Raw genomic sequence first — 25,634 nt, 5'->3', positions numbered from 1 at the left:
GGTGTGCGGGCCAAGCAGGCGGAGATTGTGTATATGTTCTTTTCATACCTTGCATTAAACACTTTTATTTGTGAGATTGGGAATTTTATTAGTTTAATCGTGCCCAGTTTCAAATGACTCCTGTGATGTTATTAGGGGTTAAGGGCAGTATGGAGAGTAATGGCTCTTTCATAAAAGGTGCGTGCATATTATTTGTTGCCATAGCTGTTGCACGATTGTGTGCTGCCTCAGGTTGGTTAACTGCAGAGGCACCCACCTTTATGGAAGGGAGGTCTCGGTTCTTGATGAGTGTGAACGGTGGAAGTCGTGGAAACGTAGAGTTAGGGTTTGATCCCCGGTAGTCAAGTGGATTGATAATATGAATCATTAACCTCAAATGCACCAGCGTTATACGGCCATATACTTCCCTTCCCTACGTGTAAAGCCTGATTTGTGATTACGGAATGTAAATCGATTTAAGCATTTTAACCTCACCTCTAAAAGTCCCTGCTTGAATTGTTTATCACTCTTTCAATGTAGTAAGAATTGACGGAGATTTTGGTCTTTTCTTCCTGTTTGTGTTAGCTTTTATGTATCATATGATAAATGTTTTCATGATTTTGTGAAATCACGTTCAAGTACTACGACAAATAAATATCCTTATAATCGTATTTCAATGAGTTACTCTCCTCTGTTTTTTAAACAGTTAATATAGTTCCATTTTCAATTCAATTTCAAAGGTAAAATACCCCGGGTCATGTTTCATCATGGGATCAGCCTTTCGGTGCATAGCAGTGTAATCAAAAGCTACAAGTTTCAAAGACATCAAAATAGATTCCAGGACCAGGTGGCTCACTGGACGGATGTATCAACTCGAGGGAACTCTTTTTGACCGCGTGGTCATAGTTTAAAACCTCGGTGGGACTGTGCAGCCTTTAATCCTTTTGCGATTAGTAAAATGTGTACCATTAAGTTGAGTAACCATTACTATTCTGTATCGGTCAACAGCACCAGCAGATTCCTCAGGAGTCGATCTAAAATACTCCTGTTATTTATTAGCATTCTGACAGAGCAGCACGGAACGTAATTAAGGTGCGTGCATTCAGTAAAGCTACCTTCATGAAAAATAAAGTACATAGAGACATTGAATCAGTTAAGAAAGACCACATTGGTTTGATTAGGTCACATGTTTTTTAAAAGTGGCCCTTTGAAACTTCATTGTGCGTAGCCACTGAAGTTCGGGAGGTGTCTAGTTTAGTTGGTTTGTTGATTAATCTGAAAGTATAATGAGTCTGACCCTGCTCATGACAGTTGTACGGCACAGTGGTGCTGGAGGATTCGGCTATATTTGTTGAGCTATGGCATTGATAGTACACTTCCTGGATAAAGCAGATTGCTATCTAGACAATTCTGCTAGCAAAATAAGTAGATATGCAATGCTATGCATGTGATTATGTGGTATGTTTAAGCTAACCATATCTGAATGATTTTAAGATTTAACAAAAACAAGGTGATGGATGGAAAGCTTGAATTAATTTCAGCCACTGGCAATCACCCGCTAATGTGTTGCCCTAAGTGAGATAGGTATACCCAGACGTGGGTCTCTTGCACACTGTGTCACTAGAACCAAGCTATACATGGTCCTGGGTTGCTTGTGTGTGTAGGGAGGATCTAGCCTGGCAGTTCCTGATAGACTGCTCCCACTGGCGCAGAGTCAAGACTGATTTGCACATGGCTGGGTTGAAACTGAGGTGGCATGGTGTTCAAAATAATGATGGACAGTGATGAGGCCCGAGCAATTACCAGTGTCTGAGATTAATTCAAGCATTCCATCAATCACTTTTTTGTATATTTTAATGATTCTAAGATGTAGGCCAGAAAGGTGTTCTAAATTTTATTGCATTTACAGAACATTGACCACTATGAGTCTCATTACGAGTTACTGAGAGTAATGCAAGTTTAAGCTTACCCCTTAAACTGCCCATACCAAGGTAATCCGCAACTCTGGTGGGGCTGAGTTAACTGCCATTTTGTATTGTTCCCTAGAGGTCACCATAAAGATGAGTCATTACTGGGGGAATCAGCATTCTGGCCCTTATTTTCTGAGTAATTCTTCTTGCTCTAACTGGCATTTCAGCTGGAGACGTCAGGCGAAGTTCTCTGGTAAACTACATCAGTTATGCCGTATTCGTGTGGGCCTTGTACTTCTGATGTGAATTGTACCTCCTGCTACCAGCTCCATTATAATTAATATGGCACTTGTAATGAGACACTGTATGGATTTTTTGCTTCTTTTGTCCATTAGGGGAATTTGAGGTTCTATAATTAAGTTTCTGTCAGAGAAAGATGAATTGTTCTTAGATCGGGCAGAATTTACATTTTGCCAGTGTAATTTTCACCATTTAGGTACTTTTGTGTTATGCTTCTTACTTGAAATCCCTGAAATGATGCTTGTAAGAAATTGGGTTACTGGTTGAGGTGGTGTTAGCCCCCATTAAGCCAAAACCCAACAACAATTCTGGTCAGGGTGAACTACAAAAATCACCAAATTAACGTGTGCTTAACCCTCTGTTAGCTTGGCAGATAAGAAACCAGGCATAACCTAGAGGCAATATTTAAAGTATTTATGCAGCACACAAACAGTAATAAAATAAAAACTCAACTCAAGAAAAATACTAAACTAATTCAGAAAAATAGAGTAGATTTTAATAAATAGGATGGCACCAAAACTTATAAAATCTAATCAGTGGAACTCAGAGTTATGATTTTTTACCTTTTTTAGTGAAATCTAGTGCCTACAAGATAAAAGCACCAACTGCAGATATCTGGTTACACGAGACCGGGGCAAAGTCAAAAGGTAAGTCAACCACAATGGAGTGTGGGTCAGATGCAAGGGGTGGATTGAGCCCGATCTCGGTTTAACTTCAGACTTGAAAGAAATTTCAAGAAAAAGTCCTGTGGAATGTAAATCTCAATGGGACAAGGCAGCAGGCTGTAGCCAAGAGGAGGCCATAAATGGCAGGGAGCTGCTGGATGAAGTCTTGGTGAAGCTGTTGATGATGGCGGGAAAAACTCCGGGTAGGACAAGCTGGATTTTCAGGCCGAGGAGTTTGTTGTCGTCAATGGGGTACTGATTGTCGTTGAGCCCAGGAAAGATGTTTATCTTTGGATTTAGAAGTATTCCTTGAGCTTGGATTAACCCAGTAGGACAAGTCTGTAGCTGAAAAGGGCTGCATGATGTTGGATTCTGCCCAGGGAGGTACCACATAAAAGGTGTTGCTGCTGTGGGGTGGAACATAGAATGCGCTGTGGAAAAAGTCAATGCCAATGGTGATGCATCTTAAGCAGATTGGCTTTTAGGTAAGTTGCGGTGGCCTGTCAGTTCTCAGAGCAGTTTTTGGTGAAAATTGTTCTAAGTTCCATACTTTGGATTCTGATAGGAGGAGGCCACTTCAGCACTACACCAAGGGTCCAGGACCTGGGGGGCCCCACTTGGAGAGGCCAGCAGCAGGGTTTAAGGCCCATGAATTACAATCCTTTTGAGTGTCGGTAAAATATCCCCATCTGCTCCTAGTCAAACGTTTTTGGTCTGAAAAGGTGCCTGGGGCCAAGTCTACCTTGCCTCTAGATTTTCATTGACACTTTGGTGTTTCTTAGTGCTCTTTGGGCCTTGAAATTCAAAAATCTATAACTCTGCATCACCTCTTATTTATTGTAAAAGGGTGCTGCAATAATATAGTGCAATTTTGGGCTAAACAAATTCTATCCTTGCTGTTAGTCAGAAAAGACATTTCTAATCTCAGTCCAGAAAACAATTCCACCAATAACAGAACGGTGAGGACTCTGGTTCAAGCCAACAATTTGCCATTATGAGCGTGGCAATTACTATTGCATTGAAATCTACTCCTCTTGTATTCTGGCTTAAGCATTGCTGTAATACGAAACTCAATTAAGTTAGTAGAGGAAAGTGGATGGTGTGCAATTAGAGTACTCATTTAATTAAAAATACTACCCCAAAATGCAACTCCTTTGGTTTTCAGCAAGTGGCTGAAAGTGGAACAATTTTGTAAGTACTTGAAAAATCGAGTTCAACCAATACTGTTTTTAAACCCAAACCTTATAGGCCAATTTGATGTCTGAATAACTTTCCTGGCTCCCTAAACGTCTCTTGGAGCAAAGTGCCTTCTTAAAGTAATGTGTGCTTTGTAAACCTAGGAATATTAAAATGTTTTAGATACAATTTCCCCATGTAGGCAAACACAGACTTCATCTTAAAATAAACCTTCTTGTGGTAGGATGAATCAGAGAAGAGAGCAGAGCCCCAACTTTCCAAGCTGCCAGCACACAAATCATGCAGTGAATGATATTTCTTTCTAAAAACCCATTACTTTATACTTTCTGTTACCCATAGTAGGCCAATATGTCCATAGATTAAGGAGAGCCCAGCCTCCACGATCCTGTAGATTTTTTTCTTCTATTTTTAAAGTTCAGATGAAGCTACTCCAGGCACGTTCTACAGAGCAAAATTATACCACTGAGCCAAGTAAAGCAATGGCTCAAAACTGATATAGAAATTTAAGAATGAACACCATCGCATTAATGTTGCATCATGCATTATACTGATTAGACGTCCATTTCACTTACGCATTGAAGCTGATTTATGCAGCAAAGGCTCTTAAGTTTCTTTATCCGATCAACATCACATATAATGATTGTTCCCAGATATTTAGCAATGCAAACAAATATATCATCCACAATAACTATATTTTGCCTGACTAAAACCTGAGTTGTACAAGGGTCCTTCAAATATCCTGAGACCTGACCAGAAAATTGAGTCTCCTTCTTGATCGCTGGTACTGCTGCTACTAGGTCAGATGTGAAACTGGTGATGTCATTTGCATAAAGAGCAATTCCACACTCACCAAATTAACTGAGGAAATATCCTGGGATTTGTCCAAATGATGAAGACAACACATTAAAGAAAGCACAAATGACAAGGGTAAGAGTTGGCAAGCTTACCACGTTCCAGGGGCAAGGTCAAAGTGTCCATAACACACACCCAAGCTTACAACCTACACAGTTTCGCCCCAGTAATGCATTTGTATTTGATTTATGCAAATAGGGCCTATTCCCAATCTGGCCAGGGTTAGCCAGATATAGGATCAAGAGACACTGTTAAATGATTTCACATCATCCAACAGGATTGTCCTGTCCCTAATACCTGTGACAAGCTTTATCTAATGTTGCAATTGCCAAATTGATGTAAGCAGTAATGTACAGAATGAGTGTGAAGCAATGGTGCATAGGTACCATTAAATGGTAAGCACCTTTATTGCTGCTGTTAGCAAGAACTTCAGAATAGATTTTTGCCTTCAAATTACTTACAAAAATAGGCAATATGAGTCACAAAACTTAGGCTCCCTGTTTTTTAGCAGGGAAATATCTGAGCAACTAAGTTTGAAAATTGTTAATTCAATTCTGACAGGAGCTTCAGACCCTGCTGCCTTCGCATCAGGAAGGCATTAAGTCCCTCTAATTATGTCCCCAATTGTAATAGGAAACTCTAATTGAGTTATGTCTTTCGAATGTGCAGGAGGCCTGTCAACTGATTTCAAATACTCGTCTGATATTATCTGGCTGTCTGAGTCTTGTGTATATAAATCCTGGATATGTTATTCCTCATTCCCTCTCTTTTAATTTAAGTGCCAATAAGTTGCTCATTGACTCACTATGCTCAAATATCTCTAAACAATGGTCATAACATGCCTTAGCCACCTGCCCGACAAACAAGTGATGGCCACCAATTGCTTATAAAATGACAGCTTCTTCATCAGATGCCTATTCTCAGTGAACAAGACAATGAATGCTTATGGTTCAGCCTAAGCAACCAATTACCTACATTTGTAATCTTCTGACATACCGTCTTGTCTCTATTTATAGTAAAATTCAATGTTGCCCCTGAGATGGTGTCTTAGGCCCTCATTACGACCCTGGCGGTCCGAAGACCACCAGGGCCATGGTGGTGGTCTCACTGCCGACGGGACGGCATTGAAGACCGCTACATAACGAGTTGTGGGGTTTGGCAGAAGCTAAACCGCCACAACGCCGCCTTGTCTGCCAGTGCAGTTGCACCGACGTGGCCGGTAGTGAGCTCCTCCATCCCGGCTGCAAGCCTTTGCCTGCCGGCCGGACCACAAAAATGCATACCGCCAGGCTTTCTGTGGTGGTCACCCCGCCATGAAAACCAGGGCAGTAATGCACCCAGTGACAGGAACCCCCATTCCTGTTGCAGGCACACGCACCCCCACAAGTACACACACATGCAGACAACCTCCACCCATCCACACACTTACAAACACCCCGCACCCCTTAACACATGCATGCATTCACACCCCCACTCGCTCGCAAACACACACTCAGACACCCCGATTCAAGCGCACATACAGGCACACAAACATTCACATTCAACCGCTTACACGCACACATTCACCACCCCTCCGCACACTCACACTCATACTACACCCCCCTCCACATACTCACACCTACACACACAGACACCCTCCCCACCCCTCTGGCAGACGGTCAACTAACCTTTTCTGTTGACTTGGTCATCCCAGAGGGGATGGGTCCTGGTGGTTTTACATACCAACACCACCACACCAGCAAGACTCGTAATACAGCGGATGGAGTCTTGCTGGCATGGCGATGCTGGCAATGCAACCACCTCTTTGGAGTTGGACTTCTGCCCATAAATGGGCGGACATCCTCCAATGACTCCTAATATGGCAGTTAGAGGGCTGCCAGCACTGGCAGTATGTTGGCTGCAGCGCTTCAGCAGTCTTACAAAAAACTGCCAAAGTCATAATGAGGCCCTTACTGTGTCCTGTACTGCACTCAATGAAGACCCAAAATTGAGCTCAATATATTCTTGAACAGTATTACCAATTGCATGCCTTGAACAGAGATTTAGCAGCAGCTAGTGATCATTCATTGACATTTTGGGCTGTGCATCAGTCTGCACTGATAATTCCACCAGATACAACAACACAGGGTTATGATCCGAGAGAATCTTAGGATGAACATCAATATGAAAGCTTAAAATAATATTTATATTCTGCTGCATCTGAGAGAGTCTTAGGATGAACTCATATTTGTACTTGCTGCTTTTATGTGGAGGGGAGTACAATTAAATCAATATGGAAGTAAGGTCTGTGTGGCTTAGATAATATATGTATCCTGTCATATTTCCTATGATCGTTGGTCAGCTATTGCTTTAGTCAAAAAATTCCATATTGTGCAAATAGCAACATGAACTGTGTGCATCTTTAGACTCCCACGCTTACTAGAGTTAGCCATCAAGAAATTCAAAATATATTGATATTGTCACAAAAAGAAAAGGGCTATCTGATTTCGATTCCTCCAGAAGCAGCTGAGCATACACAGAGGATTATCAACCTTTGGACAACCTACTGAACAGATGATTACTAGTTTCCCATCATGTTCAAGCAGAGATGCAGCCCAACCAACTTTATCATTAAGCTTAGCTCAAAGGCATACCTTTGTAATCCCCTTATTAATATTCTCTCTACTTCGATGGATAAATCTGCATAGTAACTGAAAGAGATTATATGACGGAACACCGAATTAAAAACAACTACTAACCTTAACAATGAGGTCGGAACACCGACCTCGTCCTTACTACTAATGATTTTACCACAAATGCCTTAACAACGATATTTCGTTGTAAAGGCATTCCTGATAAAATCATTAGCAATAGGCACCATTCACCCTAAATCCCCCACCCCCTCAACCCCACCCCAAAACCTAAAACCCCCTGACCCCCCACCCACTCCCCAAAACCAAAAACGCCCCACCCCCCCAACCCCACGCCAAAACCTAAAACCCCCTGACCCCCCACCCACTCCCCAAAACCAAAAACGCCCCACCCCCCCAACCCCACCCTAAAACCTAAAACCCCCTGACCCCCACCCACTCCCCAAAACCAAAAACGCCCCACCCCCCCAACCCCACCCCAAAACCTAAAACCACCTGACCCCCCACCCACTCCCCAAAACCAAAAACGCCCCACCCCTCCAACCCCACCCTAAAACCTAAAACCCCCTGACCCCCACCCACTCCCCAAAACCAAATACGCCCCACCCCCCCAACCCCACCCCAAAACCTAAAACCCCCTGACCCCCCAACCCAACCCCAAAACCTAAACCCACCACTTACCTTCGCCAACTCCCTTCTTTGTACCTTAACCACGCATGTTCGTTGTTCAGAACATACGTAGTTAAGGCACAAAAATACGAAGTCGTGGTTAAAAAAAGCGTTGTTACGCTTTCGTTAACCACGACTTTCGTAATAAAAAAGTCGTAAAAAAGGATGTTTACCACTGAAAGAATTGGACACCAAGTTACAGCAAAAGCAGTCAATCTCTTACTGAAATGTTGGTCTCTTGTATACAAATAAAATCAAGTTTCATTCGAAACAGTTCTTCTTGAGCCTCCCATCAGAATTTAGCCCATTGATATTCCAAGTCAGTAACCTGATATGGAGAGTCCTAGATTTGCTAGTCATTTTAACAGCAAACATCATAATCAGTTGGCTAGGCTAGGAGTAAACCCAAAAGGAGTGAATACAGTTCCAGCATTTTCAATTTTGTCTCCCCCCTACAGTTTTCTCATCCACCACAAACTTTGGTACCCGCCTCCAAGATTTCTCCCAAAGAAATGGGAAAACACACATTAATTGACTGTCCTGTCAGCTTCTGATCTACTCATTCAATTTGTACATTTGCGGAGGCGGTTTCCATAATAAATGTTCTTCTAATTGTATTGTCTAGTGTTCTGACTTTAATGTTATTATTTGGTATTACTTCAAATACTTAACACACACTTTTTTCTGAGAAAGGCCTGCTGCCTTGTGGCAAAGCTCTAATGTGCAAGTGCAATATCCCCTTTAAAATAAAATCTGATTTTCCTTAACATAGCCCTGAGTTACTACTTTGGTGAACACTCATATCAATCTAATGCCATAACAATAATATTGGATCTAACATTATCAATCTGATCTGTGTGTAATGTGTCTTTGCCAAGCCAGAAACCAGTTTGCTCTTTGTGCAACAAAGAGAATGCAACTTGTGGCTAGTACTATGTCGTAGGACCCTTTTGGCAAGGAGTGTTGTTTTTGGTCCATAAATAGTTTGATAAATGAGTCAGGCTTTCCTCCAAGACACCATAAAGCAGCCGATCAAGCATGCAAAGAGAAGGGTGCAAAGGGCGCAAAGGAAGAAACTTGTGCAGGCAGATTAACAGCTGTAACCGTGCCTATGGAAGTAAGGCAAGAAACCTTCATCCTGAGTACTTTGATCTTTAGGAGCAAATCACGACTACTGTATGAGCATCGAAAGAGATCCTAGTATCCATAGTGAAACTATGATTCTTAATCACTGGTGATGGATGTGGAAGATTTTCAAGTTTGGGGTAGATTTTCAGATGTCAATGCAGTGATGGTTGGGTATGACAATCATTACCAATAAAAACATATTTCTGATCCTTGCAGATAATAGAGTCGTGAGACTACTGCTACATGTAGCAGTCCTCCAGATTAAAAGTTAAAGAGGATTGCTTAGTTAGAATGTGATAGCATTTGAGATTTACCAGAGTCTATGTCACTTTACAGAAAATCAATATGAATTGTGTTCTTTATCCTGAGAAGAGACAGAGAATCTCAGAGCCACACAATGCTTGGAGAAAGAAACAAACATTATTTCTAAGAACAGATTTATGCAGGTAGTTTACAAGTATCACTCGACGAAGCCTATTAAGCAGTTTATAGTAAAGCGTCCTCTTATGCAGCTATAGTGCAATTTTAATACTCTGTTTAGCAATAGATCAAGGAACTATTTAAAGAAATGGAGTGAATTAAGTACAAATGCAGAAAACAAAACACTTTCAAAATGGCCCTGGCTATACAGTACAAAAGTGTGTTGACAAATTCTCTAGAAGATAGAAATTGGTTAATGATGGGATATTCAGTTTTAGTGAAATGTGGGATTATTTTGCAATACTATTAGTTGCCCTGCTCAGCAAGTGGTGAAATAGCTCGTGTTACAAGCAACTGATTCCAAGTATATCATGCCTTCTTACTAATTACAGAACAATTTAAAAAAAATTCTTTGTGGAAGTTACAAATGCTATAGCTCTGGAGGATGAGGGTTTTAATTTAATGTTTGTCCGGTGGAATATCCTGTCAAAAAGTGCCACAGTTTATAATACACTTGTAAGACAGAGGATGGTCTATCCACAACATTTGAGACAGCGTAGTTCACACTCAAAATTCATAACGGAGGTTTCATTTAGCAACCTTTAGTTCATTACCTTTTGAAATATTCAGGGAGGGGTACACTCTTGGCTTCTTTCTACTTGTGATGGCATGCGGGATAATGGTTCAGTTCATTTCTTGGTTTGCATTTTTGCTAGACTGAGGTAGAGAATTAAGATCCGAGCCATATATGTTTTTAAGACACAATATAGAGACTCATGTAGAGATGATACCCGAGGACATTTATATAGCCAGTGTGCGTGATAAACATTTGAACAGTCGATAGAAAATGTCCAGTTTAGAATAAATTATGTAAACCATATTATGAATGTGCATGCCATTGACACTGTATCAATAAGACCTAGGCTGCAGATATAATACTCTAGTCTGTGCACATATGTATTACTTAGTGGTCTGATACCCGAGGTCTAAACATGCCAAATATTGGGTTATGAGTGGCACATCCCTTCAGGATATGGCAGCTGATACAGTTCTGGCCCAAGTCTAAAGAGAACTGAGTCTCCTCCAGTGATGTGTTTTCTTAGTGGCCGATGCAAAATGAACTAATGGTCTCACTAGACACGCTTTATCCATTGATCATCACCACAAGTGGTACACTGTGCCACTGTTGATATTAGCCTTGGTAATATGTAGGATTAGTTTCTCGTGGACACTGAACTGTGTTCACCCTCTCAGTGAGTCTGATGCACACCGTGGGAAGGATGTGAAAACTTGGACAGCTTTATTAAGTGTTTTATTACTTTTCATAAGCCTTCACAACTGAATATTCATATAGATGTAATAATTGCATTTACAGCATGGTATGCAAACTCCTCAGTGCAAAAAAGATTTCTAAATTTCTAATCAATGGCGGAGAAGTAAACAAAAAAGTTGTTAAATTTAAGGTATCAATCAAATTCTCCTTTAGAATGTAATTTTTCTTTGTATATAGGAATATTCATGGTGAGCCCCTTTTATTTGTTAATTATTTGTGTATGTGTTAGTCATGTTACTGATTTAGGGATGTACCATACTTCGTTGTCTCTTATGCTAATATTACAGGGATTCATGCTAATGTCTTCCTTCTGTTTTTTGTTTTTTTTCAAATTAACTTGAACAGGTATTCGTATGTTAGACCAGCCATTTATGACAGATATCATCGAAGCTTCTTCCATCAGTCATATGCCTCAAATCATAGATATTTATAGCGCCAGCTGGGGACCAACGGATGATGGCAAGACTGTGGATGGACCAAGAGAACTGACATTACAAGCAATGGCAGATGGGGTCAACAAGGTAACATTTCTGCTTTATATAGCCTCCAGTTGTATACATGTGTTCCGGTTTCATAGATATATTGCAACACAAGCAAATAAAAACAAGCAATATAAATGTTCATTAACCTACACTGCATTGGGGAATGTAGAACATTGAGAACAAAAGTATTTTAAACAGTTGTTTTCAGTACGGATAGAAAACTTCCAATTATAATTCCACTAGCGATAATTTGAACATGGGAAGAATGGAAAATTAATGCTCCACGATTAGAAATCAAATAATTCCACAGCTGTGTCAAAGATTTGCCATTGTGTGTGATTCAATCTACTTCAGTTTATCCTCTGGCTTTGAACGCCGTACAGGATGGTTAGGTAGCATAAACAAGAAATGAGTTAAAACTAAATAGAAGAAATCGCAAGAGAGAAAAGTACAAATGAGCATCACTACAGTGTACACAAAGGCCGAGCTCTGCCCTGAAACTTCTCTCCAGAGTGACAAGCATATATAAAGAGCTGTGGAAAAGAATTGCCCTCTCCACCAGCAAACAGCAGTGCGTAGCATACTATGAGAAAACATTTGCCACTGTACCAAAGCCTGCCTCTTGCGTACAAATCTGTTACAGTGGGAAGAAGCACTGATCTTTCTATAGTACCTTAAAAATACATATACATGCAGTAGATCAGTTATAGTTCTTGAAATCATTAACTTTAGAAGACTAACAATTTTCAAGTCTTTAAAGGTTATTAAGGAAAGAGATCAGTACTAACTACATTTTTTTTAAAATAATTTAACAACATAACAAACTATAACAACATTATTAACTCCTTCGCTGCCAGGCCTTTGTCCCCTCAGGTGCCAGGCCTTTTTTTGGCTATTTGGGGCAGTTCGTGCTTAGGCCCTCATAACGTTTTGTCCACTTAATCTACCTACGCCAAATTTGCGTCCTTTTTTTCCAACATCCTAGGGATTCTAGAGGTACCCAGAGTTTGTGGTTTCCCCTAGAGGACAAAACACAGTGAATATTTCATTTTTTTTAAATGGGAAAAAAGGGGTACAGAAAAAGGCTTGTTGTTTTTTCCCTGAAAATGACATCAAAAAATGGTTTTCAGTGCTAAAATCACCATCTTCCCAGATTTCAGGAACAGGCAGACTTGAATCAGAAAACCACATTTTTTAACACAATTTTAGCATTTTACTGAGACATACCCCATTTTTAATATTTTTTGTGCTTTTAGCCGTCTTCCAGTTAGTGACAGAAATGGGTGTAAAACCAATGCTGGATCCCAGACAGCTAAACATTTCTATAAAGTAGACAAAATTCTGAATTCAGCAAGGGGTCATTTGTGTAGATCCTAGAAGGTTTTCCTACAGAAAATAACAGTTGAAATAAAAAAATATTGAATTTGAGGTGAACAAAACAGCCATTTTTCTCCATGTTTGCTTTGTAACTTTTTCCTGTCAGATTTTTAAAAGCAATATACCATTACGTCTGCTGCACTCTTTTGGTTGTGGGAATATATAGGGCTTATAGGTTCATCAAGAACCCTAAGTTCCCAGACCCAATAAAGGAGCTGCACCTTGCAATGGGTTTTGAATGTATACCAGGTATACAGCAATTAATTTGGTGAATTATAAAGAGTGAAAAATAAATATCAAGGAAACCTTTGCATTTCCAAAATGGACACAAGATAAGGTGTTGAGAAGCAGTGGTTATTTGCACATCTCTGAATTCCAGGGTCCCCATACTAGCATGTGAATTACAGGGCATTTCTCAAATAGACATCTTTTTTACACACTGTCTTACATTTGGAAGGAAAAAATTTAGAGAAAGACAAGGCGCAATAACACTTGTTTTTCTATTCTTTGTTCCCCCAAGTCTCCCTATAAAAAAGGAACTTCACTTGTGTGGGTAGGCCTAATGCCCACGACAGGAAATGCAACATGGACAAATCACATTTTTAAATTAACAACTGAAGTGTTTTTTGCAAAGTGCCTAGCTGTGGATTTCAGTCTCTAGCTCAGCCGGCACCTAAGGAAACCCCCCAAGCCTGTGCATTTTTCAAAACTAGGCACCTAGGGGAATCCAGGATGCGGTGACTTGAGGGGCTCTCACCATGTTCTGTTACCCAGAATCCTTTGCAAACCTCAAAATTTGGCAAAAAAATACTTTTTCCTCACATTTCGGTGATCGAAAGTTTGGAAATCTGAGCCAAATTTCCTTAAACCCAGCATTCGCTCATGTCTTCTGATAAAAATGGTACCTCACTTGTGTGGGTAGGCCTAGTGCCTGCAACAGGTAGTGCCCCAAAACACAACATGGGCACATCACATTTTCCCAAAGAAAACTGACCTGTTTTTTGCAAAGTGCCCAGTTGTGGATTTTGGCCTCTAGCTCAGCAGGTACCTAGGGAAACCTACCAAACCTGTGCATTTTTAAAAAACTAAACACTTAGGGGAATTCAAGATGGGGTGAGGTGTAGTGCTCGCACCAGGTTCTGTTACAGAGAATCCTTTCCAAACCTAAAAATTTGGCAAAAACAAAAAAAAACTTTTCAGAGATAGAAAGTTCTGGAATCTGAGCGGAGCCACAAATTTCCTTCCACCCAGCATTCCCCCAAGTCTCCCAATAAAACTTGTGGGGGTAGGCCTAGGGCCCATGACAGGAAATTCCCCAAAACACTACGTGGACACATCAAAATGATCAAATACAAAACTACCTGTTTTTGCACCTGCGTTTTTGGTTCTGGGCTCAGCAGCCATCTAAGGAAACCTACCAAACCCAGCCATTTCTGAAAACTAGACACTCGAGGGAGTCCAGGGAGGTGTGACTTGTATGGATCCCCCAGTGCTTTCTTACCCAGAATCCTCAGCAAAGGTCAAATTTTGCTAAAAAAAATAAATTTTTTCCCACATTGCTGTGTGGGATCACCGCACCGGGACAAATTTCCTACCACCCAACGTTCCCTTCAGTCTCCCGATAAAAATGATACCTCACTTTTATAAGTGGGTCAAGTGCCTTTGACAGGGAAGAGCCAAAAACATGTCAAGATTGACGGGGAACCAAAGCCGATCCAAAAGAGCAATTTGAAAAAAACCTTTCTAACTTGACAAGTGGGGCAAAATTGTTATCTGTATAGATGCGACAATGCTGGGTGGTAGAAATGTTGTGCATTCATGTAGATTCTGGAAGGTTCCATCACAAAAATGTGGGAAAAATTTGTGATTTCCAGCAAAGTTAGAGGTTTGCAGGTCATTGTGAGTAAGAAAATAGTGCGGGTGCATGTGAAGCACACCACCCTGGACACACCCAGATGTTTAGTTTGCAAATGTGTCTAGGACTCATAGATTTTTCTACATGGCTGCGTCCCAAAGTCCAAAACGTGCAGCCCTCACCATTCCAAGTGAGACGATTTTGAGAGTTAGACAAGGCCCAAATGTAAGACCAAAACCCAAAATAATCAAGTGTCCTTTTGCTTGCCGCTGGGATAAGATCTTTTAGTGTGCATGGCACCCCTAAGTTAGGCCCTAGGTAGCCCCAAGGGCAGGGTGTAGTGTATGGTTAAGGTAGGACATATAGTAATGTGTTTTGTATGTCCTGACAGCAAAATACTGCTAAATTTGTTCTTCACTGTTGCAAGGCCTGTCCCTCTCATAGGTTAAAATGGGGGGTACCTTTATATATGATTAAAGTGTAGATTCCCTTTGGGAGCTGATAGACATTTGGAGTTTGGGGTCTCTGAGCTCACAATTTAAAAATACATCTTTTAATAAAGTTGATTTTAAGATTGTGAGTTTGAAAATGCCACTTTTAGAAAGTGAGCATTTTCTTGCTTAAACCATTTCTGTGACTCTGCCTGTTTGTGGATTCCCTGTCTGGATCAGTTTGACAGTTGGGTTGGTTGCACCTATCATCAGACAGTGACACAAAGGGAGTGTAGCCTGCATATCCTGATGAGCCATCTGTGCTAAGAGGGAGGGGAGGAGTGGTCACTCACACCTGAAATGGCTGTGCCTGCCCTCACACAATGCAGTTTCCAACCCCATGGTGTGTGTCTGGGGCATGGCTTAGGCAAGGCAGGATTTCACAAACAAGAGATAATTTCCTTTGAAGTAGGCCTACTTCAAAGGGAAAAATGGGTATATGAAGGGCACCCAAAACCACAGACTTTAGAACACTTCTGGAAACCAAGAGGAACCTCTGCATGGAGAAGAGCTGAAGAGCTGAGGAATAAGAGCTGCCCTGACTGTGACTGTGCTTTGTGGAGCTATCTGCAGTTGCTGCTTCTGCCTGTGCTAGAGAACAAAGACTGGACTTTGTGTTGTCTTCCTTCTTGTGAAGATCTCCAAGGGCTTGTTTTAGAGCTTGCCTCCTGTTGTTTAAAGTCTCAGGGACAGCAAAGACTTCTCTCTGCCAGCACCTTGAGCCTCTGGAGAGAATCCTGCTCTGCCAAGTGGTGCCCATCCAGTTCCTGGGGCCCTGAGAAGAGAAGCTGGCAGCCCAAGAGTGAGAAATCCACACACAGACTGCCATGCGGGTAAAAGGTCAACGCGACACCGGCTTTGCAGCAGAAAATCGACGCTCGCCTGCAACGCGACCGGAAGATCGACCGCCGTGGCTGGAGAAACGATGCACAACATTGCTGACAGAGGCTGGTGAGATTTCAACCCGCACTGCGTGGTTTTCAGACCTTTGTGTGGCTGAATTTCTGACCCAAACACAGCTGGGCATGTAAAAACAACGCAAAGGCCTGCCTGGACCCGTGAGTGCTGACCGGATCAACGCATCACTCTCTTGTGGAGAGAAGAAACGACACACGCCGACCCGACTAAAGGAGAAACGATGCAAGGTCTCGCTTGTAAGTGAAATCGATGCATCGCATGCCCTTTTTGACGCACACTCGCCCGTGTGGGGTTATTTTTGATTTTTTCATTAAATTACTGTGTGTGTTGGTGCAAATACTTTACACCTAGCACTCTGAAGTTAAGCCTACTGCTCATGCAAAGCTACCAAGGGGTTAAGCAGTGGTTAGCTGAGGGTGATTCTCTTTTAACCTGACTAGAGTGAGGGTCCTTGCTTGGCAGGGGGTAACCTGACTGCCAACCAAAGTCCCCATTACTAACATTTATTTGGGGTGGGGGTACGGCCATATCCCAACCCTCTTTTTTTAAAAAACAATCTTCCCTGGACTCTGGTTCCCCTTGGTGGCAGATGGGCCCTACACAAATAGGCCGATCTGCCCCAAAGGGGGGCAGAAATGGGCAACATCCACAGCGACTCTTGCCAAAGGGGCTGCCACCTAAACAAAACACACACCAATCCCTGGTGCCTAAGTGGTTTCTGCCCCCCGGGGGCAGATCAGCCTAATAGAAATAGGTCGATCTGCCCCCAAGGGGGCCAAAATGGCCTAAATAAATTTTCCTCCCAGGGGAGCAACCCTTGCCTAAGGGGTCGCTCCCCATCTGGAAAAAATAAATAATCCCTGGTGCCTAGTGATTTCTATTCCCCTTGGGACCAGATCAGGCTAATTAAAATAGGCCGAGCTTCCCCCAAGGGGGCAGAAGTGGCCTAAAATAAATTTGCCCCCCAGAGGAGTGACCCTTGCCTAAGAGGTCGCTCCCTTTTTATGAAACTGACATAAAAAAATAAAAATCCCTGGTGTCTAGTGGTTTGGCCTAATAAAAATAGGCAGATCTGCCCCCAAGGGGGGCAGAAATGGCCTATAAAGAATTTGCCCCCCCGGTGAGCGACCCTTGCTCAAGGGGTCACTCCCCTTCATTGTTTACGTAAAGAAAAACTTAGCCCTGGTGCCTAGTGGCTTCTGCCCTCCGTGGGGGGCAGTTCAGCCTAATTAAAATAGGCTGATCTGCCCCCGGGGGGGCAGAAATGGCTGAATAAAAAATTGCCCCCCAGAGGAGCAACCCTTGCTCAAGTAGAGACTCCCCTTTATTGTTTACAATAAAAGAACTCCTTGGCATCTAGTGGTTTCTGCCCCCCCACCCGTGGAATGTCAGCCTAATTAAAATAGGCAGATCTGCCCCCCGGGGGGGGGCAGAAATGTCCTAATAAAAAAGGCCTTTCTTTCCTTTGATGCCTCTCCTTCCCCCAGCTCAGATCTGTGCTGGAAGCTGAGCTTGCAGCTCGGTGGGGGCATCCCCTTCCTATGGGGGCCCATAGGAAGGGGATGCGAGGCCCTCGGGGGAAGCGCTAGTGCTTCCCTCGAGGGCCCCTACCAGGACATAATGGTTACATCCTTGGCACCTGAGCAGTGCAAACGAGGACGTAACCGTTATGTCCTGGGCACCCAAGGGGTTAAACTATAACAACAACAGTAAAAACTACAAAATAACAAACTTACAAGCTATGTAAATTTTTTCCTCCCCTCTCATTACTAAGCAGTGATACCTGCTCTCCTTTTGCCTACTGGATTTCGATGTATGTAGATCATGTTTCAGCCATCTTAGCCTGCCAAGCAATATCTCATTTAATAGTCTTTTTCTGACAGGCAAGATGGCAAAACAGTCTGTTAAAAAATATGCAAAAAGAAGTTCAGCAGGGACACTAGAAACAACCAGTGTGTTACATCCTTTACATGAATGCAGAAATACTGTGGATGCAGTCATTCTAAAAGGATAGCTAACTTAGCTCATGCAGCCAAAAGACGTCATTCAGCTGCTTACATATTCTTTCCACCGGCAGATACTACCTCTCCCCAGGTGCTAAGTGCACAAACAGATAACAACTCTCCTTATATAATAAAACACGTTTTTGCTGCTTAAGTAAGCCGATCATTTTGTCATCAAGAACAAGTAGAGCTACGCAGAACAAGCTTCTGCAAGGGTATAAATGTCGCTAAAGGCATTAATAACAATATTATTTGTGCAAATAAATCTTTTTCTGGATTTTCCACATAGTTACTGTTCAGTCTTTCTTCCAAAGTAAACACTTTTTTGTTTTACTCCTCCATATATTCTGACATGTTACTTCAGTTTTCCAGAGTTTCTGTTTTCTATTTTATCCCTAAACAATGGCAAAATAATAAAAAAATATAAAGCTACATACTGATCTGAAATTAATAACAATCATACATCACTACACTCTCTGAAGATGTCTACATTTTTCACCCACAATCACATATTTATATGTACTGCACCACTTACTTCATGTTAATTTCTGTTAAAACAATTCCACAGCCTCAAACACTGCATTTTTGTATCCAAAATTATAAAATGCCTTCAAACATGGTTCCATAACAATTTGTAAAGTAAGAGAATCCCCTTTACGCACCTTTCCTAACAATGAGCACATTGTTTTACTCTAGAAATAACAATATATCCACTCAAACATCTTATAGGGATAAGATATGTGCACAGTGAGGTTCATAAAACACTAGGCCTTGTAGGAACAGATTGCAGATGTTTTGTTATACAATTTTAGAAACACTGGCACTCATTGCAACCCTGGCTATCGGTGATAAAGCGGCTGTAATACCGCCAACAGGCCGACAATAATAAATATGAAATTATGACCACGGCTGGAACCGCTCAGATAGACAGACACTTTAACACACCGACCTCCAGGGCGAAACCAACAGGCACCACGGCGGTAACCACCAACAGCCAGATGGAAGACAATGTACCACTCAACGTATAATGACAGTCCAATCCGCCACCTTTTCCGGGGCGATACCAACGACATCAAAAGCCTGGCAGAAACACTGCACAGAAGGGAAACGACTCACCTCTGGGCACTCAAGGAAGAACCACGCCGCCATGGAGCCTGAGTTGCATGTCTTCCCCATGCTCTTCTATCTTCTGCTCCACTACGAACACCAACACCAATGAAGACGACACGGTGAGTACTGCCGCCTAGCACAGAGGGGAGTGGGGAGGAAAAAGAGAGTGCCACACACATGCAACACCCCCACCCCCAACACCATTCACACAAGCAGATACAGTAACATTACTTATTCACCCCGTAACCCTCAGGAATAATGCAAGGACAACTACTATAGTGTAAAAAGGCTGTTATCAGATAAATATAGGTGAAATTTGTGCATCCAAATCAAAAAATATATACTTATTTACCATGCAAAGGACACTGCCCAGTCCTCAATGTCCGTGGGCCACAGGGCCACATTACAAAGTCCAAGGCCCAACCTCACTCCTGCAACAACATGGAGCGAACACTGCAGGGGCATCAGGTCGAAAATAGGCAGGCACCTCAGGGGGATGGGGAATGGGGGGGCACCTCAGTCGGAAGATGGAACAACACCACTGGTCCTGGAGGGGGCAACATGCCCTGTGCTTGGTTTGGGAGTGGAGGTAGAGGGAGTGGTTGTAGGAGGTGTCTGTCTGCTGTGTTTGGGTGTAGGTGCATGGGCTGAATGCTGTTGTGAGGTGGATGGCTGTTGGGTGTCAGAGTGCTTGCGTGGTGTTCTTTGGGAGGAGGGGGCACCGACACAGTGGGAGAGGACACAGGGGAACTGTGCATGGAAGTGGGGGTAGTGACTGCCAGTGAGGGGCGTCTGCTGATAGGTGTGGTGGTGATGGGTGTAGTGGATGAGGATGTAAGTGTCCACTCTTGTGTGTAGTCCTGGGTGCCTGCTCGCCTGCCTGTGTGGTTGGGATAGGTTGGGGTTGAGGGGAATGGGATTGGGTAGAGGAAGTTGGAGGGGGAGACAAGAAACAGGGACAATGGCTGCCATCAGAGAGGAGGCCACAGCCTGGATTGATCTATGTTGGGCCGCCATGCCAGTGTGAATGCCCTCCAGGAATGCATTTGTCTGTTGCATTTGGGCTGCCAGAGATGGATCGCAGGAGGTCAATAGCCTCCTCACTCAGGGCATCAAGGCTCACTGTGGCAGGGCCTGAGGTGCCTGGGGCAAAGGATATGCCCACCCTCTTGGGTGAGCAGGCATGGGAAACACGCTGAGGGGCTGCAGGGAGGGCGGTGCTGGTGCGGGAGGTGGCGGCTGTACCAGTAGCTGGCCTGGTCACAGAGGTGTCCGCCACCACCAGGGAGCTTCTATCGGTGGAGAATCTGTATCCAAACTGTCCCCTCCTGTCTCCGCTGTGGTGCGCCCCTCACCCTCCATCCCACTGGTGCCCTCACCGTCAGTGGATTTGGCATCCTGGGTCCAGTGGGATGCAGCTCCCTCTGTCGTCGGTGCCTCTGCTCCTCCACCAGAATGATGCTAATTCACATAAGTACAGGGTGAAAAAACTAAAAGGGGGGGGGCAAAGGATACACTTGGTCAATGGCGGCAACAAAACCACCGTTGGCGTACACGAGACACACACACACACAGGGAATAGCCCTATGCACCAGGCAATGCACTACTAGTCACAATGCTAGTCACCAGGCCATGGATAAGGACACCTAACGCCAATTGCAGAATACCTGAGACCCACAGACCCCTGCCCAGTAGTGGATGCCTACTAACTTGGTTGGAGGTATTTGACATCAGAACCCTGCCCAACCTCGGGCCTACTCGGCAATGTCAGGCCTGGCCTAGGGGCACCCACAGGCCCATATCCCCCACCCGGATACCACCCTACCAGGAACAAGTTGTATATTAGGGCACTGAACTCACCCCCTTTTTGCTGCTGTGATGCCCCCAAGCGCCCATCCAGCTCCGGATAGGCCCCCACCAGTATGCAGCCCATCAGGGTTCGACAGGCAGGGTTCGACGGGCACCCCTTCCTCGTTGGGAGGCCATCCCCAGCTGGGCCTCCACGTTCTTCTGTGCCCAGCGTCTCAGGTCCTCCCACCATTTCGGACAGTGGGTGCTCTGCCTGCCGTAGACCCCCAGGGTCCACATGTCCCTGGCGATGGCACGCCATATTCCCTTTTTCTGATGGGCGCTGACCTTTAGGGAAATGGACACAGGGAAAGGTATTAATCCGACCATCCTGCCAGTAACACTCATGGCCCACCATTCCCCTTCCCATCCCCATTAGCACAGACATGGCCCACCATACATGCAGCAGGCTGCCTAGGGCCCATCCACCAATTCCCCTCTACATGAGGCCTTCACACATAACATTCCATGCATTCACGCCCCATGCATCGTACTTACTGTGTACCCACCTGTCGGTCTGGAGGCCCATACAGCATTTGGTACTGGGGTAGGACCACATCCACTAGTCGCTCCAGCTCCACTGAGGTGAAGGCAGGGGCCCTTTCCCCAGTGACACGATCCATAATCAGTTCCAAACACAGGTCACAGGAGCACTTGCAGTGTAGGTCCTCTCCTGTTGAAGGTCAGGTAGCAAGTGAGTGAACAGATAGAAAATGGAACTGATGTTCGCTGCGGTGCATACCGTCACCGCCAGCATACATCACAATTGGCCACTGAACCTCATAGGGCCCAATGTTAACCAATGAGGACTTGCACAACGGTTTTTGACTGCCTCCCACTACGGCACACAACGTCAGCGGCAGTACCTCATTTTCACCTGTCCCTCCATTTCAGCGGGGGTGCAGGCCATTGCTTCTAACTGCATCACAGTACACATATGCACCATTTGTACCGCTCCAAAACAATACTGTTACAATCACGACATGCATTGAAGTGTAGTGGTTGGAAATAAGAAATACTGACCAGCTGCTCACCATTTTGCCCCATAGATTGCAACCGCTGTGGATGAATAGGAGATGGAGACATTACCTGTGTACAGACCCCTGGTGGACTTGGCAACAATGGAGGACAGGCACATTATCCTCACCTATAGACTGGACAGGGCCACAATCACAGAGCTGTGTGCCCAATTGGAGCCTGACCTAATATCTGCTATCTGTCACCCCAATGGGATCCCCCTCTTGTGCAAGTGCTATCAGTGCTCCATTTCCTGGCAACTGGCTCCTTCAAAATGACAGTGGGAATGGCAGCAGGAATGTCACAGCCAATGTTCTCAATAGTGCTGACCAGAGTGTTGTCTGCCCTGATTAAACATATGCGCAGCTACATTGTTTTCCCTCAGTTGGAGGATTTGTCGACAGTGAATGTTGATTTCTATGCAGTGGGACATATCCCCAACATGATTGGGGCAATTGATGGTACACATATAGCTTTTGTCCCCTCCCGGTGAAATGAACAGGTGTTCAGAAATCGAAAGAGCTTTCACTCGATGAGTGTGCAGATGGTGTGGCTGGTGGACCAGTACATCTCCGCGTCAATGCAAAATATCCTGGGTCTGTGCATGATGCCTTTATCCTGAGGAATAGGAGCATCCCATGTATGATGGCTAAACTCCAGAGGGACAGGGTGTGGCTAATAGGTAAGCCCTGGTTCCCACTCAGTGGATGTTGGTGTATGGGTATGGTGTGGGCCGTAAGGGTTGGTGTGTGGCTGACTGTTGTCCCTCGATATTTGCAGGTGACTCTGGTTACCCCAACCTCTCATGGCTACTGACCCCTGTGAGGAATCCCAGGACAAGGGCAGAGGAACGTTACCATGAGGCACATGGGCGAACAAGAAGGATTATAGAGAGGACCTTTGGCCTCCTGAAGGCCAGGTTTCATTGCCTCCATCTAACAGGTGGATCCCTGTACTACTCACCCAAGAAGGTCTGCCAGATCATTGTGTCATGCTGTATGTTGCACAACCTTCGCTTACTCGCCAGGTGCCTTTTCTGCAGGAGGATGAGGCTGGAGATGGCTGTGTCGCAGCAGTGGACCCTCTGGACAGTGAAGATGAGGAGGCAGAGGATGAGGAGGAGGGCAACAGAAGTGCAATAATTTGTCAATACTTTCAGTGACACACAGGTAAGACATTGTAACTTCACATTTAATTAACAGTTTTGTGTTTGACATTGTCACTGGCAGGCTGATTTTCCCACTTCTATGGCCACTCACTGTAGCCTTTGGCATCTCTATTTGCAGATAATTGTGCCCCACTATCGCTCATGGTGTGTTGACAGCAGCAAACCACAGGTCATTCCTATGTGTACAGTTGATTTTCAATGTTTCAACCTTGTTACATGAATACATACTTAAATCATTTGACATACTCCATACTTTTATTTTTTCAAAGGGTGTTTATTTCAGTGCTAAGAGGCAGAGGGGGTTGTGCAATGGGCTGGGGCGATGATGGAGGAAAGTCCAGGTTGGAGTCCAGTTTATTTGTATCACAGGTGCATTGTCCAAGGGGCCATAGGAAGGGGAGAAATGGGAGTTCAAGGTGGACAGGATGACAGTGTGACACAAGGGTGACAATCAGGAAAGTGTTATTTCCTGGTGGTGGTCTTGGCAATAGACTCTGGCTTCTGCCTGGTCAGCAGGGAACGTTTGTGGGGTGGTTCACCTTCTGCAGGGGGAGGGGTGCTGGTGGCCTGTTGGTCCTGTGGCGGGGCCTCCTGTCCACTAGCGGCAGCAGAGGTGGAGGGCTGTTCATCTGTTTGGATAGTGGCAGAGGCCAGATGGGGTGCCACTGCCTCCCTCATAGTGTTGGCCATGTCTGCCAGCACTCCTGCAATGGAGACTAGGGTGGTGTTGATGTCCTTCATGTCCTCCCTGATCCCCAGATAGTGTTCCTCCTGCAGCCACATGTTCTCCTGCAACTTGTTGAGTATCTGGCCCATCGTCTTCTGGAAATGGTTGTAAGCTCCCATGATCGTGGTGAGTTGGTTCTCTGGGCCTGTCCTCCCCCTGTCACACAGCAGCCCTCCCAGCTTCCATGTTGTCCTGTGCCTCTGTCCCCTGAACAGTGTGCCCACTGCCACTGACCCCAGGTCCTTGATCATCCTGTGTTTGTGGGGTGGCCTGGGTTCCCTGTAGTAGTGGACACACTACTGATTGACGTGTCCTGGGAACAGAGGTATGAGCCTGCTAGGTTGGTGCTGTGGTGGTGTTTCCTGAGGGGGAAGGCTCTGTTATGGTGTGAGAGTGTGCCTGGGTAACCGATTGTCCGGAGATCCCTGATGCGCCAGGTTGGTCATCCAAATCCAGGAGAGCAGAGCTGCTGTCATCACTGTGGTCCTCGTCTGGGGGGTACTGGATGTTGCTGGCACCTTTTCTCCAGTGACATTGGCTGGGATATCTGTAGGGATGTAAATGCAGTGTTATTGTTTCTGCGTGTGACATCATGTGCATGGGTGTGCTGCCCTCTATTATTGTTGTTGCCCTGGCAGATTTGCCTTTGAGTGAGTAGCTATTTGGTGGTCTAGGTGATTCTCTCCAGTGTGCATGCAGTGGTGATAGGTATCCATGCAGGTCTGTGAGGGGTGTCCATGTATTGGTGTTACATTCAGGGCTTGGTATTGGGATGTGTGGGTTGTGATGGTGGGGTATGTGGGAGGTGGTGAAGTGATGACAGGCAAGTGGGGGTGATAGTAATAGAGATTTGACTTACCAGAGTCCAGTCCTCCTCCTCCTCCTGCCAGGCCCTCAGGATGCATGATTGCCAAGACTTGCTCCTCTCATGTTGTTAGTTGTGGGGGAGGAGGTGGGGGTCCACCGTCAGTCCTCTGTATAGCTAGTTGGTGTCCTGCTGCTGTGGAACGTACCTTCCCCCATAGGTCATTTCACCTCTTCCTGATGTTGTCCCTTGTTCTGGGGTGCTGTGCCACGGCTTTGACCCTGTCCACGATTCTCTGTCATAGCTCCATCTTCCTAGCAATGGATGCCTGCTGCACCTGTGATCCAAATAGCTGTGGCTCTACCCAGATGATTTCCTCCACCAGGACCCTCAGCTCCTCCTCAGAGAATCTGGGGTGTTGTTGTGGTACCATGGGTGTAGTGTGAGCGGTGTGGGTGAGGGTGTGTAGGTGATGTGTTGGGTTGTGTGATGTAAGGTGCGTGGATGGTGTATAGGTGATGTTGTGTGGCTATGGTTGTGTGAGTGGTCTTGCTGTCTCTCTCGGTTAGCAATTCTTTCTAGTCGTAAAGGTTTGTGGGTAGTGTGGGTGTGTGTTTTATAGTGGTGTGGTGTGTGTATGAGTGTCAGGTGTGTGTAGTTTGAATTGACCAATGTAGTGCTGTTTTGTTTGTGTGTGTGTATTATGAGCGCGGCGGTATGTACCACCAATGGTTTACCACCATTGAATGT

The 25,634-nt window shown here is 44.5% G+C and overlaps 1 protein-coding gene across 1 annotated transcript in view; it reads left to right on the top strand.

The window, feature by feature from the left end:
* The window catches only part of PCSK2 (proprotein convertase subtilisin/kexin type 2), a 1,091,080-nt gene that overhangs the window by 782,622 nt on the left and 282,824 nt on the right, over positions 1 to 25,634 (top strand). Inside the window, exon 8 of the mRNA XM_069234088.1 lies at positions 11,429 to 11,604. Within this exon, the coding sequence (XP_069090189.1) occupies positions 11,429 to 11,604 (176 nt within the window). The remainder of the gene's footprint in view (positions 1 to 11,428; positions 11,605 to 25,634) is intronic.

The sequence above is a fragment of the Pleurodeles waltl genome, chromosome 5, assembly GCF_031143425.1.
Source record: "Pleurodeles waltl isolate 20211129_DDA chromosome 5, aPleWal1.hap1.20221129, whole genome shotgun sequence".
Classification (NCBI taxonomy): Eukaryota; Metazoa; Chordata; class Amphibia; order Caudata; family Salamandridae; genus Pleurodeles; species Pleurodeles waltl.
This window is presented reverse-complemented; position numbering and strand designations above follow the sequence as displayed.